The 14995-nt window shown below is 41.0% G+C and overlaps 2 protein-coding genes across 4 annotated transcripts in view; both read right to left on the reverse strand.

The window, feature by feature from the left end:
- The window catches only part of lonp2 (lon peptidase 2, peroxisomal), an 18822-nt gene extending 18024 nt beyond the window's left edge, over positions 1–798 (reverse strand). For both annotated transcript variants that reach the window (XM_080842518.1, XM_080842517.1), the window contains exon 1: positions 476–798. In XM_080842518.1, coding sequence (XP_080698644.1) covers positions 476–708 — 233 coding nt within the window. In that variant the 5' untranslated portion in view covers positions 709–798. The remainder of the gene's footprint in view (positions 1–475) is intronic.
- Positions 799–3480: 2682 nt separating this feature from the next.
- il34 (interleukin 34) lies at positions 3481–12653 on the reverse strand. Of its 2 annotated transcripts, none has more exons than XM_080841534.1 (8): positions 12484–12653; positions 12072–12141; positions 11426–11587; positions 9326–9432; positions 8301–8378; positions 7896–8069; positions 6920–7070; positions 3481–3977 (listed from the first exon to the last, which is right to left on the reverse strand). In XM_080841534.1, exons 3-8 carry the CDS (start codon positions 11463–11465, stop codon positions 3913–3915), a joined length of 615 nt encoding a protein of 204 aa, XP_080697660.1. In that variant the 5' UTR covers positions 11466–11587; positions 12072–12141; positions 12484–12653; the 3' UTR covers positions 3481–3912. The 2 variants fall into 2 exon arrangements, with proteins under 2 accessions (XP_080697660.1, XP_080697659.1); XM_080841533.1 differs by having other exon boundaries at positions 12479–12653.
- Positions 12654–14995: the final 2342 nt, after the last annotated feature.

The raw sequence follows: 14995 nt of genomic DNA on the forward strand, positions 1-14995 counted from the left end.
TGCCTCTGCCTAGTCTCAGAACGTATAACACATTATTTCCAAGCACAACACGGAGGTCTAGTCACAAATGAACTTATTTATAGACAAGTTTATCCAAATGTATTTACACGTCCATCTATGCTGCTTGTAATGTAGGCTATCAGGGTCACCTGGGTTGCAACGCTAATGACAGAAGATTAAAGTCCAGCCAGGCTCTTCCAGAACATTACAATTGCAACAACTGCAATAGTGTCTGCAAAGTTCTCGTATCCGATACATTTCCAATTACAAGCGTTCGGCAAAAAAAATATTTTTCAATGGGAATAGCAGTGACAGCGTATACAGTCTCACTGTGCGGTCACTGCTGGTTAACACTGAATTTCAGTCAAAAACATCGCCAATATGACAGTCGCCTTCCACATTCCTGTCCAACAAACGTGTGTACCGAGTTATGAAAGATTAGCTAGCTGCTAACACGAATCGTAAAGAGTAGCACCTGTGCAGAGTGGGGAGCTCCTCCGAGTCGTGGTCGGGATCTTTCGTGTTTGGAATGACACCAATGATTGTACTTTTTAGCGAAGTGCCCTTCAGAAGTCTACTTTTTACCAGCTGCATATTCCTGGCTGTGTCTACGCTGATTCGCATTGTGGCACCAGGTAACAGCACTCCTTCGTGGGTCAGCAACAGAGGTAAGCGACCAGGAATCTGGATACCACCGCTTGAAGACATTATTGGCTATTTCAACCCGAAAATAATTTCCACCGTTTATTTACTTCTTTAATGTCTCTTGGCATCGGGTGACCAGCTCAGACAAATGAAAACACAGAACGTGAACTACGGCGCTTGCACTAGGACAAACTTCATCTGAACGAGATTAACGCAACTCTACGGGATCCCAGCCAGCGTACGGAACGTACAGTTCAGTACAGAACACCATACAACGCACGAGCGCGCGCGCGCATACGCACACGTAAAAGCACACGCTTTCATTGAAGCATAAGGCAAATCAGATGTCTGTAGCCTAATGTCTAATGTACAGAGTGTCAAATTATAATGACTCTGTGTTAAAGGCACCCAGTGCACCATTAGAGGATTGAGACTCGAAAAATAAACATTCAATTTCTAGTCTTTTTTACACGTAATAAGTTTCGATAACTCCATACCATTACATAAAGACAGGCACGAGTACAGATAGACCCCAACTGGTGCTCAAGCACCAGCCCTTGTGCCCTGGTTGAGAAAAAGTGCCCTTTTTTTCTGGAGACCAATTTTTTTTTCAATCATCAATATTTCTAGAATACAAATTAGTCTCTCGTCATCAATTTCCCCAAATGTGTTTTGATACCTGAGGGGGCATTTATTTGGAGTTCTTGTGAGAATTTCGCCCCGACATGCTCCGCGGCATAGACATAGAATAAGTATTCTTTGCCTATGATCTGCGGTGCTCACAAGCCCCCTCCGCGCCCCTCTCTCCTCATCCCCCACATCAATGTTGAGCGGCAGGCCAACAGGTTCAGCCTACTTCTTCACTGACCTGCATCAGACAAACAGGTAATGACGGTGTTTGTGCAATCCCCCGACGTTGTATAAATTAACAACATTAGTGCCGCTGAAAACAATACGTCTGAAAACCGGACTGGTCCGACGTTTCCTTAGAAAAATAAACAGACGACTAACTTGATTTCAAAGCATTGTCCAGCTGTTTACTGACGTTTGTCAGGTTTAATGACATTATTTGTCTGAAAGTGCATATTTTGTGTTGTATAAATGCCGTTTAAACAATTTCGAGAGTATGTTGAATGTTTGTTTTATAAATGTCACGAGAATTCACAGCTAGAAAATAGCAGGTAAACTATGCTAGCTCTCGGGGTCATGCTATCCTTGTCCCTCATTGTTTAACGTGATATTTATGTATCTCTTCGTTTTGCCTGTTTTACAACGACAACCAGAATTTTTCCTCCCAAAAAATTATGAAGGGCGGTCATTCCAAAAGCATTGGTTTTCTAAAAATGGGTGGCTGGAGTATTCCCCAAGTTCAGATTTGATGCACAAGCATGGTGAGGTGGACCAATTACAGAAAAAAGGCACCCAATACATCATTTGATGTATCAGACGTTAAGGGAGTGGAAGCCAGAGAGCGAGAGATATTTAATTTCATTAAAAATTTTGGTGATGGGTGCCCTTTTTTTTTTTGAGCACCTGCCCCCCAAAATGCCTGTGCACGTGCCTGCATATAGACATTCAAGGAGCAAAGATGAGACGTCGTTGTGTGGTGAGAACTGATAGAAAATCGCGCTGCCAGCACCGCCGGTGGGGAGAGGCCATGGTGGCACCAATACATAAAGGGCTACTCTTGCGGCTAGTTATAGCGCTCTTTTTAACGCACAAAGTATCAAATAATGATGCAAATGTGCTAATATGGTGAAGTAAGTGTCAATATCATAAAGATTGTCATATCCAGAATATTTCCATTTTGATGCCCTAATGTTGCACTGGGTGCCTTTAAACAAACGTTATGAAAAGGCTAAAAAATAAACATGAGGCACGCGAAGGTGATATGACAATTCATTTTTAATTAATGTAACATTTTGAACAGTCTTTAAAGCGTAAAAAAATAAATAACTCAAACTGTATGGACAACTCTAAAAGAAAACATAAAATCATGAGCTCTCTTTAGTTCAACAACACACAAGAACAATGGCTGTTCATTTTCAAATGCAAGACATCGTTTTTTAAAAGCTGCTCAAGAAGAAAGTCCAGAGTTAGAAGCTTAAGTCATGAGTTAGGCTACTGGAGGGAAATTCCTGACTCTGCCAGCAAGTCAGCAACATCTGTATGTAATTTACACAGGGAAAAAACAAACCTTTTGATACATCCTCACAAAAACATGACTGAGCAGTGATGAACAGCAAGACTTTGGCACTTACAGAGGCATCACAATAGTAAAACTGGTGTGTTTAGACTTAATTAGAAGGCTCACTTGTATAGAACATTAACACGGTTAATATAAATAATCAGGAAAGTTCATAAGCCTTTCAAGCTGAGTGAGCAAACATGTTATCTTGATTAATGAATGTATTACAGCAACATTTGTGTTAAGTCATGTATCAGTGGTGTACATCCAAAAACAAAGACAAACATTTCAGTGCTACCTGAAACCCCATTTCAAGTGTCTTTCAAACACATAACTTTTATTTTTCCCCATATTGAAATGTTTGTCTTTGTTGTTCATACAGACAAATGCGCGCAAAACCAAACAGACTGCTGTAGAACACTGAATTCCAAAGAGGCATGGTATATTATGTCTTGCATGCATATACTGACCATTAATGATGACATACTCAACCATCTGTGGCATAATTACCACCATGCCAGTTTTTGTGACATACATGACTGAAATGACAGCCAATAGTCCTCTGCCTCCACAGCATTACATAATTATTTAAATTTTACTGAAGTTTTGAATCTGCCAGTTGAACTGATTTAATGACATTTCTACTGATACCAATGTAATTTTCCATACTTATTTTTTCCTATTGAACTGAATGTCCCAATGGCAAGTCATTGCGTGTATAAAATCTACGTAGTTATATTCTTCTTAAGTTCTTTTTCCATATTCATTAGTATGTTTCAAAGTTCAAAGTCTATTAACAGTGGCCTTTGACTTTTAAAATGATCTTAGATGAACGTGTCACCAAAACATGAAACACTACTGCACGTTTTCAACTCTTCTGTGAAATGATTGTCTGTTGGAACTGCAATGCATGTGCAGGCTATCATACAGTACACCCAGTATGCCATGGCAGTGATCACAGCAGTGATCTCTTTCATACTGTTCACAGCACTCTGGTGCTTCCCAACATCATGACTGTGCAGAAAAGGCAAGGGGGCGCAAGACTATTGCAAGTGCAGGGCTCGTAAAGCAGCCCTCTTCTAGTTCTTTGGAACCCCTTGAAGCAGGGCCTTCTTCTCGTTTTTCCAGTGAGCTCGCTGACAGTCTGAGAAGTGAAAAAAAAAAGAGAAAGTATTACACCTCCCACACAGACAGTCTCTAACAAACACATTCCATTCAGCACAGTCATACACTAGTGACTGCCACTGTCACAAGACTTACTGACAATTTATCTTAGCTGGACAAATAAGTAAGTTACACCCCCTAACTAACAGGAAGTATGACTGGGATCCGAATCAAGAAACACACACACTTACAGGCCTGGCCCAGATAAGATGTAAAAGGAATGCAAATGTTCCTTGCCATGATTCAAGAGAAACTTATGAGCCTTATTTTTAGATCTTTTTGTGTCCATTCTGTTACTAAAGACAATTAACGATCTTCCAGTCTCTGATGTAGCACCCCACTTAGTTATGGAGTCAATAGTTTCAAAATTCACAAATACATGTCACGCGATTCACAAATGTAAACACTGTAATAGCATGAATGGAGATTCGAGGGTATGATTGCATGTGACCAAACTGCATTACATCTGTGCACTGTCAAGTTATGTGGACTAGTACCACTTCCACACCATAATGGACATATGCATACAACCAATTACATGAAGCACAGAGTTGGGGTGAGGTCCAAAAGTCTGAGACCTTACAGTTGCTGGGTGACTTTGCTCTAACTGAATTATTTTATTATTTGAGCTATAAAATAAGTTTAAAAAAAATGTATGACTCCATCCTTCCTGTCCAGCAGTTTTCAACATGCACTGGAAAACAGGCAGATTTTGGAGTGAAATAAAGGTTTGTATCTACTTTTAACCTTTTTAAAGCCAAAACAGACATAGAGTGATAAATGATACTATTGCATTTTGCTTGCTTTTCGTTGATAACTAATGTCAGTTAATGTTTAATAATGCTTGCCCTCGAACAGATCTAACATTAAACTGGTTAAACCAGAGAGGTGGTTAAACACCAAAAATTGTTATTCTGATGTAAAGCCTTTTTTCCAAGTGTCATGTTAGTGAAAATACTGTAAATCACTGAGATTCTCAAAGATGGACAATAAACTCCTGCTATGGTACAAGAGCCACTCTAGCCATTTCTGGCTGACGTAAATAGTTACTTATGTCGTCTATTCTGTGTTTGATTTACAGGGGGTCTAGTTACACCAAAAACAGATGGAACAGTGGAATCCCCCCTCATGATGGAACGTAACACCTGCTTTTTAAAACCAGGCATGTAAAATAAAAATCTATTGTTTGAAGTCTTGTGTCGTAGTCCACATCACTGGATACTGCAAAGATTTAACGCAGTGTTCATTCAATCACACCCACGAATTTCTGTTCATGTGATTGGCTACAATGGTAAAAGACATCTGACAGACTGCAGACACTAATGTTCTTATGAAAAAAATGGCTTTGTGACTCTAGCTGTATCTTGAAAGTCTACATAATTAATGAATGCAGGGATGCAGGATGTAAATAAATGTAACATAATTTACATTTGTGAATTGTGTGACATTTATATGTGAATAAGAGAATACATTTGTGAGTTGAGTGACATTTATTTGTGAATCGTGTGTAATTTGTTTCTAAATCACAAAATACATTTGAGAATCGTGCAACATTTATTTGTTCATTTTGAAACTCCAGCACCACACCGTAGGCAATTGACTACAGGCATTGAATGGGGTTTAATGGGGTGGAAGAAGAGAAGGCTTAAACAATGACTGTACAGTCATCTTCTACAGTTTCTTTACAGTTATTGACGTCACTAGACACAGATGTATCTCTGTAGTGATCCCTTTTATGTTGTCAGACCCTTATGATGACATTTATGAGCCTGTCAGTGGCAAAACAAGCTGTTTACTTTGTCATGCTGGCTTGCCTCATAGGATTCCATTGTATAGCTGTTTTGCGGTTGCCGGTTTGAGTGTTGTAACTCACTACTGGACAAATGGCAATGATAAATTGGTAAAAGTTTGGACTCCAAAATATCTTAATATAGGTCCTAGGTTAAACAATCTGGAAGTTTCTCTTTAAACTACACTAGAAGCTTAGACACATCACTTTGTGATGCACTGATGTGTGGTGGCCCTGTCCAAGCATGTGCCCGCTCTGCATTGCCAAACTTCCAACTTGCCATGGCAAGCCCTTTTGGGGTGGGCCACCACGGACACCACTCTGCAGTTTAGTAAAGAAACAGCACAGACCCAGCTTCCTGTGGGTAATTGGGGAAAGTGGCAAGTCACTATGAAGGGGCCCATGAGTGTCTTTATCAACTGAGGCCACCGGCCTAAACAGACCGTGCCTGCGGCAGTCCATCTGGCATATGTTTCAAATGCACACCGTGTCATGGGGGCTCATTAAGGTCAGACTTCATTGTAGGCTGATAAATCCTCCTCCACAATCAATCTCCACAATCGCTTTTGTCAGCAAAAACAAAAGAGTGTGCTGGTACTAATCCTCCTTACAGAGAGAATGCAAACATGCCTGTCAAACCCGTTTGCTAGTGTTTTTCTTTTTTTTTAAAGCGCCGATCTTCCTTCAGAAAAAAACATTCTTCTCACCAGCCACCAAGAGAACATGCAAGACTTGTTGACAGTATTCAATAGTGAGCCATTACTGTTATATTAAAGACATTACCCTTTCTAGTGTTTATTACTTATGTAATAAACACTGTAGAAAGTGCCCTAAATAATACTTAAGTATTTATCAGGTAGTACATACTAATAATCTTCACCACTCCCCTCTCCCAATCCAGTATCTACTCTAACCCTAGTGTATTTTGTATTAATAAAAACATGTTTTAATGTAACAAGTATGTTGGGGCACATACATGTACACCTATGAAACCTAAAGCAATGTTTTCAGAGGGTCTTGTTAAGGTCTTATTCCACACTGGTGTCTCATTAGGAGAGTAGGTTGTGTAGTTTGTCTCATTAGGAGAGTAGGTTGTGTAGTTAAATAGTGAGATGGTTATTTTACACACTTACAGTTTGAAGATGGGAAGCAACTGCTGAAGACACAGTGCATGGTTTGGTAGCAGTTGTCCAGCAGGGACTTTGGTGTGGCCACATTCCACCGTTTTCCCAAGGAGCTCCCCAAAGCATCCCAGATTTTTTGTATTCGTTCTGGCGGATCCCTCTGAGTGAGAGAGAATAAAAGCAGTTAGAACTCACACACAAACCTTTTGACTTCCAGGGTTTCAGCAGGTTTCAACAAGTACAATTTTAGACTTTTTAAGACTACTTACTCGAGTTAAAACCTATTTTATGTCCATACTGGTGAAGAAGTGTAAAGGATATGAAAGAAAATAGGAGGCCAAAAATGACCTTCAAAGTATTCATTCATCGATTGTACACAGCACTGTGTGTCTACATTCTTGAAAGTTTTAGCAATGTCTGAATCAGGCAATATAGCCTGACAGGGCTTGCCCACTGCTATTTTACAACGATTAACAAATGTTTAAAATACATTTGAAAACAATACTTAAATGAATGTGACATTATGCAACATTAACTTATTGTTAACATACTGAAAAAAAAGGCCCTTCAAAATCGTATTTAGGACATTTTAAGACATTTAATCTTAAATTTAACGGCCTAAGATTCAGATTACTGGATTTTACCATTTTTAAGGTCCCGCAGAAACCCTGGCCTTCCTTAAAGGTCAGACATAACCACCACATGCAGTCAAATGAAAGAACTATTATCATGTCAGTACATGTTCTTATCAGCTATTAAGATAACCTTTTCCTTAAGAGCAACCGCAGTCTTTTTTACAATAACAAGCACTACAATAACAAAGACAGACATCAACTTGAACACTGTATGTTGACTAAGACCTCTGTAGTAGGCGTGAGTCATTAGAGTATGAGCCGGATACAGGGCAGGGAGGTGAGTAAAGATGAGTCGTGTCTGAGGCTGTGGAGTGTGGTGATTGTGGGAGATCTCTGACCACGCTACCTACCTCCTCTGGGAATATCTGCTCCACGCTTAGGAAGAGCGCCTCCAGGTTAGACGTGAAGTTGTAGGAGGGGTGCTTCTGGAGCAGAACGCTCTTGATCTTCTTCAGAATGCCCAGGTTCACCCTCAACCACGTCACCTGCAGGTCCACGTCTTCTAGGCCCTCCACAGTCCTGTTCTGTGCCAAAACGAGACATTAGACATTACAGAGAAAGTAAAGAAAGTGAAATCAAAAAAAGGAGGCGTGACAGCTGTACAAACAATTAGGATGTCAAAGTGAAATGGAATGATGACAGAGAGATAGAGAGAGAGAGAGAGAAAGAAAGAGGGAGGGATAGAGAGAGTGAGAGGTTGAGGAGGAAACGATGACTAGGTCAACAAAATATTTGGGTCAGTCAAACAGACTCACCAGCCTGCTGACGTTTTTCAGCTTGAAGATCTCCTCATAATGAACCCGTATGGTGTAGTTTATGGGCATGTTGTGCTTCTGAAAGTCAAAGAGGATTCATGGCTGGCATGAGTGTTTACCCTGCATTAATTGATATTCCTCATACATCCAAGGAAAGTATTTTCCATTTGCAACTGCAAAACAACACTCCCACTCAACCCAACTCTATCAGACATAACCAATTCAACTCTGGCCCTTTCCCTTTTGCCTTCCCTTCCCCACTTCTTCCTGCCACATTCTGTCTATCCTATGCATGCTTACCACAAGTTTTTCATCTGTCCGTTCTTAGTGCCTTCCGTTTGCAGATCTTAACAAAGCACCATCTTACCACTATTACTACTTATATTTCAAAATGTGGATTATGCACACCAGCTGAAACATAACACGTTGCCTGTAATACTGTAAAACGCTGTTGTTGCTGCAGTACATATGTTCAACTGCACCAGGTGCATTCATTAATTAACATATTAAAGGAGAACTTTTTAGCCCTATTTTCCTATCTTTTTGCCAGGTGCAAAAATGATCGCATTGGTCCACTACTGAGTTAGAATACTATAACCACCAACCACAAATCAGTTATATGTAATCCTATGGGGCAAGGACCCATATCAATAGACCTGGTAGACCTCTGTTTGTAAACCACAATAATTGTTAAAGAAACTGTAGAAAATTATGTAGAAGTAATCTGTCAACAGTTAATAGTTTACCTTTCAACAGTTTCTTTACAGTCCCTAAGGTAAGCCAAGATCATTTTCATGTTGTCAGACACTTTTAATTAAATCATAAGCCTGCCAGTGGCAAAAAACTTTGACCCGGATGCTTGTCACATAGGATTACACTGTATAGCAACTTTGTGGTTACAGTGTTCTAACTCGATACTGGACCTATTTCATTCTATTTTGTCCCTTTTTCGAAAAAGATGGAAAAATAGGGCCCAGTTTCTTTTCCAGTAAAACTCAAGAAGACAACCCCCCCTTTCTTCTTACCATGAAGTGTATCCTTTCTTTAACACCCAGACTGTTTTCCACCACAGTCAAGGCTTTGCAAATGGTGGGATTGGTGCTTGTTGAAACTGACTGTGTCAAAACCAGACCTGCAGAAAACAAAATAGTACAGTCATTGAAGGTGGCAATGTTTAATTTAAAGGTGATGTGCAGTGTTAGCATATCTTGCTTCAGTGCTAGCATTTCAGCAACTGAGTGCAAGCATTTCTAAACTTAGCCAGCATAGGAGTCCACCCCTAGTTTAACTGTCTTCATACTAAATAATTGTCAGTTGGGGAAGCCTGTGTCTTTGGAAGTTTTCTGCTGTATTTAAACAGCCAGAACCTTTTGAGATTATAGTTACCTGAGGCCTAGTGTCCAAGAGAGCATTTTATTTTCTCAGACCACATACCATCAATTATTTCTCAAAAGTATTTTAAGTCAAAGCTTAAAAATGTAAATAATTGGGGGGAGCTGTGACGCAAGCGGCCACCTGACCTTGTAAAGATTCCACTGTGAGATTATCAATGGCTACACAATGCAACACAATTGACACAGAAACAGTGTGTTATGAGCCATTTTGCCTTTGACATTTTGGCATAACATGTAGATGTAACTACAACCTAGGCAGTTTTGTAAAATGACACAGCCATATTAAGCATTGTAAAAGCTTATTTTATAAAAACCACACAGCAAGAAGGTATGGTAGAGTGGCACAGTGTAATATGCCATAAATGTCACAACATGCCTGCATTCGCCTTGTGTCTTTATACACTAACCAAACGTTCCTGAAGTGCCCACAAGGAGAAAATGGACCAGAAATAAATACTGAATAAATACCTACAGCCCATGAAAGCCACAAAACAATAACCTCCCTCCAGATCCACTACTGTAATCCCACATGTGGTTGAGAAGTGAGAGACAGGCGCTGCACGACGTGGTCAGGAACAGCTCAACAAAATGGTCTTGTTAAGTGGACTAGCTGCATGGGAAAGACAAAGACTGACCCCGAGGGTATTGACTCTGACCGGCAGCATTTAAGTGGCGGCATCTATTTTCATCTGATTACTCTTTCCCCTACTTTTTTTGTCACGATAAGTGCTTGTGATGGCTCACTGCTGTAAGCAGAGAGAGACAGAGAGACAGCGAGAGAGAGAGAGAGACAGTGAGAGAGTGAGAGAGAGAAAGAGAGAGAGAGAGATGCAGACCGGCAGAGGGGCTGTCAACTGTCATTCCGCTACACACTGCCATGTGGATGGCTGCAGTGGTCAGGAGGAGGCGGGAAAAAAATTAAAGTCAGCAAAGTGGCCGAGACCAATCACCACATTTTGCTGTGGCCAGGCGAGACAGTTGTGCCACAACACCCCTGTAGAACTCCCCATGTTTCCCCCTCTCCCCCTCTGTGCTTCCCCTGGCTTTTTTCAACATCTTTTTTTCTCTCTCTCTCTTGCCACATCTCTTATCATTTTTGCTTCATTGGTATCACCTCTCCATTTAGAACAGGACGTGGTTAGGCCACTGAAAGGTGTTTAACCACTGTTTTCTTCACTAAAACCAACAAACGAACATATGAGCACAGTGGTCTTCCCCTGTATGTAGCTTTCTTTTTCTCTGAAATCTGTAAAAGATGCTTAGATGCTCGTAGAAAAATCCCTTTCTAACTTTTCTAAATTCCTTTAGCATGCCTCTTTTAATCTCTAAAATCTTTAAGTAAAAAAAGAAATGAATAATCATAAACAGTAGACCAAACATCACCCAGAGTTAGAGGTCTTCAATCTTCCCAGTCAGAATGGTAGCACAACGACACCAAGCCTGGAATCCCACACCAAGATGTTGAAGGACAATCTGGCATCTGCTCCATTCCAACCATGTCTCTTTTCCAGCTTCCATCATTCCTCCTGACATATTGCAGTAATCCCTCACCTCTCCCTTTCCCTTTCCCTTTCCCTTTCTCTCTCTCTCTCTCTCTCACACTCACACACACACACACACACACACACACACACACACACACACACACACACACACACACACACACACACACACACACACACACACACACACACACACACATACACACAGAGAACAGAAAGGCTCTCTTACCAAACACCCAGCCTAGGATCCATGCTCCTGATCCGGCCATTCTTCCAATGTGGTTTACTCTTCTCTCAGCAGGTTCTCCTGGATGATGCTGGGAAGTGGTTGTTCCTTCTCAGCACAGCAGTTTGCCGTGCCCTCTCGTTCACTCTCTCTTCCCTGCAGTTTCTGCAGACATAGATGGAGACGAGAGTCAGAGATCACATTGAGCCCGCAAGGCACTCTTCTCTCCCTGACCTTCAGTGGGCCAGTCATGGGTCACACATGTAGCTGCGTGGGGAGCAACGCTCTTTCTTCCCTCTCTCACTCTCTCTCTCCTTCCTCTACTAAGCAGCTGCCCAAAGGATGATAGAGTTGGTCATTGCACTGCATGAGTTATAGACATCCAGCCATCTTCTTAAAGTGTTTAGCTGTGTCAGAATGTTGCTTCCTTATCAGCTAAATCTTCTTCTTCTTCTTTTGTTGTTGTACAGTTTGTTTCAAGCCACAGATACACTTTCAATACGTTATGAATGCACTTCAGACTTAATAATCTAGTAGTGATACCTAAAATATGAACTTAGTATGGTGTAACTAAATGTATTTGAAATTCACTCGACAGCTGAGGGCATTGACTCCTCATCATCTAGCCGGTGTTCTACATTCAACCTACCTGTTTTGACTAAGCTCCCTTCACAGATAAGATTTAAAGGAGTGTCTTTCACGTTGCTTCGATCAGAACTCTGTTAGGGACGGAGACAAAAGAGGCTCACAGTGAATACAAATACAGAAACGCTTCTAAATGATACGTTCTCTTATATTAATGAAGTTGCAGGCTACAGGTTGTTAGGCTACACTGCTGCTAGATCTGCCATTAATTGCGCATCGAAATCTGACCATAAGATCATAGTTGCACATATACCACAGAGTGTTTAAGAAATTAAATCTATGACCTCGGTGAATTAGCTGGTGGTGAATGTTTGCGTAAAAGGTCCAGGCACTCAATCTGGATACGGCATGAAAGTGAACAACATCATATTAAACACATATTTAAAACCAAAAAAACTACAATATACATACCCAACCTGTAATGAAATATTCACAAATACATCCTTGGGACGTCCGCTGAAACCAAACGAGATCTGCACGTTGAAGCAGCGACGTGCTTACAGAGGCATGCTTGATAGTCACACATGCTAACCCCCCTGTCAACGAAGCAAAACTGCGGACCCGAGTCGGAAATTCCCGAGTTGTCTCCACCTCTGTTCGCAACAGACGTATCGATACCGCTGAAAAATATGCACTTAACCCACCAGCCGATAAACTAGAGCTAGTTCTGGGAGGTGGAAGCAAAACGCATGCAGGTTGCGCTATCCATGTGATTTCATGCGCTGGTCAACTGACGACTTACTTTCACTTTCGGCTCTTTATTCATTATTTAATAGTTGTATTTATCAACTCCCTGATACCTATTCCAAAAGGTGCCATCCATCCGGAAAAGTCCACTCTCTTGCGTCGCAGGCGCATTTAAACAGTTTGGCAAGTGAATCATGGTACAATAATTCTATAATTGAGCAAACAGAGAATATCAGCACAGCATCCTTTCGCCACAGTGCTCTAATTCTAAGAAACTAAGTAACTACCGGCGTATTTCCTGAACTTCTGGCAATTATGTTAAGAGTCAGTGACCGCAAGACTTGATAAAGCCTACACACCATCAGGCCATTTGCCTTCCCAATGCACGCATTCCTTCTGCGGCAGGCTGTCCGGCCGCAACGCCTCCACCAAACCATTACTGGTACCCTACGTCCTACCGTGGTTTCTGAGGTGAACAAGAATGATAAGAATACGCTTATATACTTCTGAGATGAACATAATAGCTAATTGGTTTGGGAAAGATTCGTCCTCCCAGGACAGCAGTTTAGCGAAAGTCTAACCTAACCTGGGCTACTGATGCCTGATGCTGCCTCCAACCGAACATCTCATCCCCGCTATTTCTTTTGAAAAGCACGCTAATCTTTTCCAAGTCCACTGCACAGCATGCAATCAATGGCAAATGCCATCAACTGACAGGCTGCGAAGTCCAACTTAGATCGATCCAGAGTTGCCATTAAGTACTACAATCTATGACTGCAGCAGAGAGCCCGCTCAATTCCTTCTAAATTCATGACCAGTAGGCCTACAGACAACTAACTAATCCTTCAAGTTATGATCTGTCAAAATGTAGCGCTACTTGTGCTACCATCTGCACCCCATCCCCCAAAACATGGTCAAAACACCATATGCTTATCCAAACTGGATGACGTAAGAGGGAAAATCCCAACGGAAGGAAAATAACGGCGGTGACCCAAAAGTTATCCTAATCAGCTGTGAGACGTCATCAGTGTTCCTCACCACCATATCCATTAAGTAGGGGAGAACAAGTTGACACACTTTTTACTCTAGTGGGAATTGCTCATCATCAAAACATCTTTCAATAGTCATTCCTACATTTAATTGAAGCTTAAAGTGTTGGCTTGAAATGTGTATCCCTTAGGTAATTAACAAACAAAGAAACTCTGACACATTGTGACAACCAACCCCATCACGGGGACGATTGTCCCACACTATGGGGTTGTTTGTCACAATGTTATTTTAATGGGGAAAATCTTAAAAAGAAGGCAAGAAGGCAGAACTAAATTTTATAAGTGTAATTGCATTGACAAGTTGTCATATACATAACTTAACGCATCTGAACACAAAACGAGCAAGGAACATGAACAGGAAACACATCTTTAGGCCAGCCTATATAACAACATTACCTATGTGACAACCATCCCCAAAGAAAATGTTACAACCAACCCTAACTGGAATTTCTTGCTAGGATCAAGGCAAACAACCATCTAACAACTAGTGAGCTAGCTAACAACAATCTAAACTTGAGCTTTCCCATCACACTTTTAAAGGGTAACAATTGTTTTGTTATAAACTCATTGTGTAAAAGCCTAGAAGAAAAAAACTGAGGAGCTAAATATTTTCAATTTGACATGAAAAGCACAAAAAGTCCTCTCAACCCAAGTTCAACTGTCTTACTCCAGAAAAGACTATGTAGGTGAGCCCTGATCCCAATTCTGGACATTTCCATACCAAAATTCCGGAGACAGCTCCTTTTGGTGGCAAGATATAATGAGTGCAACAACCAACCCGTGTGACAACTAACCCCGTTATAAGCATATTAGGCAGCCAAGCTCTACCCACTTACACTGTCTTCAGGTCTCTACTGGGGGAAGCTGCTGTAGTCTCTCAACCTGATCTACCCTCTGCCTAAACTTACTCACCCCCTCCACACTGTCACGCACTTATTCTACCCCATGCTCTAGGCTAGCTTTACCTGCAATGTAATTAAATGTCACCATTAACATACTAGTTTTAGGAGATTCAGTGGAAACAAATGTCTAGGCGTCACAACCAGCTCTGAGCCATACTTTACTCATGTGTTAAAGTGGGCAAGAGGCTGATAGGGGTTTTATGACCATCACTTGATTACGCTACTTTAAAAAATTATGTCAACTGTATGTGTACCTCTATCGGAAAAAGTTATTTTTACTTCGTAAAACT

This window comes from Sprattus sprattus (assembly GCF_963457725.1).
Source record: "Sprattus sprattus genome assembly, chromosome: 7".
Classification (NCBI taxonomy): Eukaryota; Metazoa; Chordata; class Actinopteri; order Clupeiformes; family Clupeidae; genus Sprattus; species Sprattus sprattus.

Coding starts and splice junctions, on each gene's coding strand:
- il34 (XM_080841534.1), bottom strand. CDS start 11,465: ATGGCCGGATCAGGAGCATGGATCCTAGGCTGGGTGTTTG. Junction 8,379..9,325: donor AAGAAAGGATACACTTCATG/GTAAGAAGAAAG, acceptor TTTGACTTTCAG/AAGCACAACATGCCCATAAA. Junction 7,071..7,895: donor AGCAGATATTCCCAGAGGAG/GTAGGTAGCGTG, acceptor TCTCTCACTCAG/AGGGATCCGCCAGAACGAAT.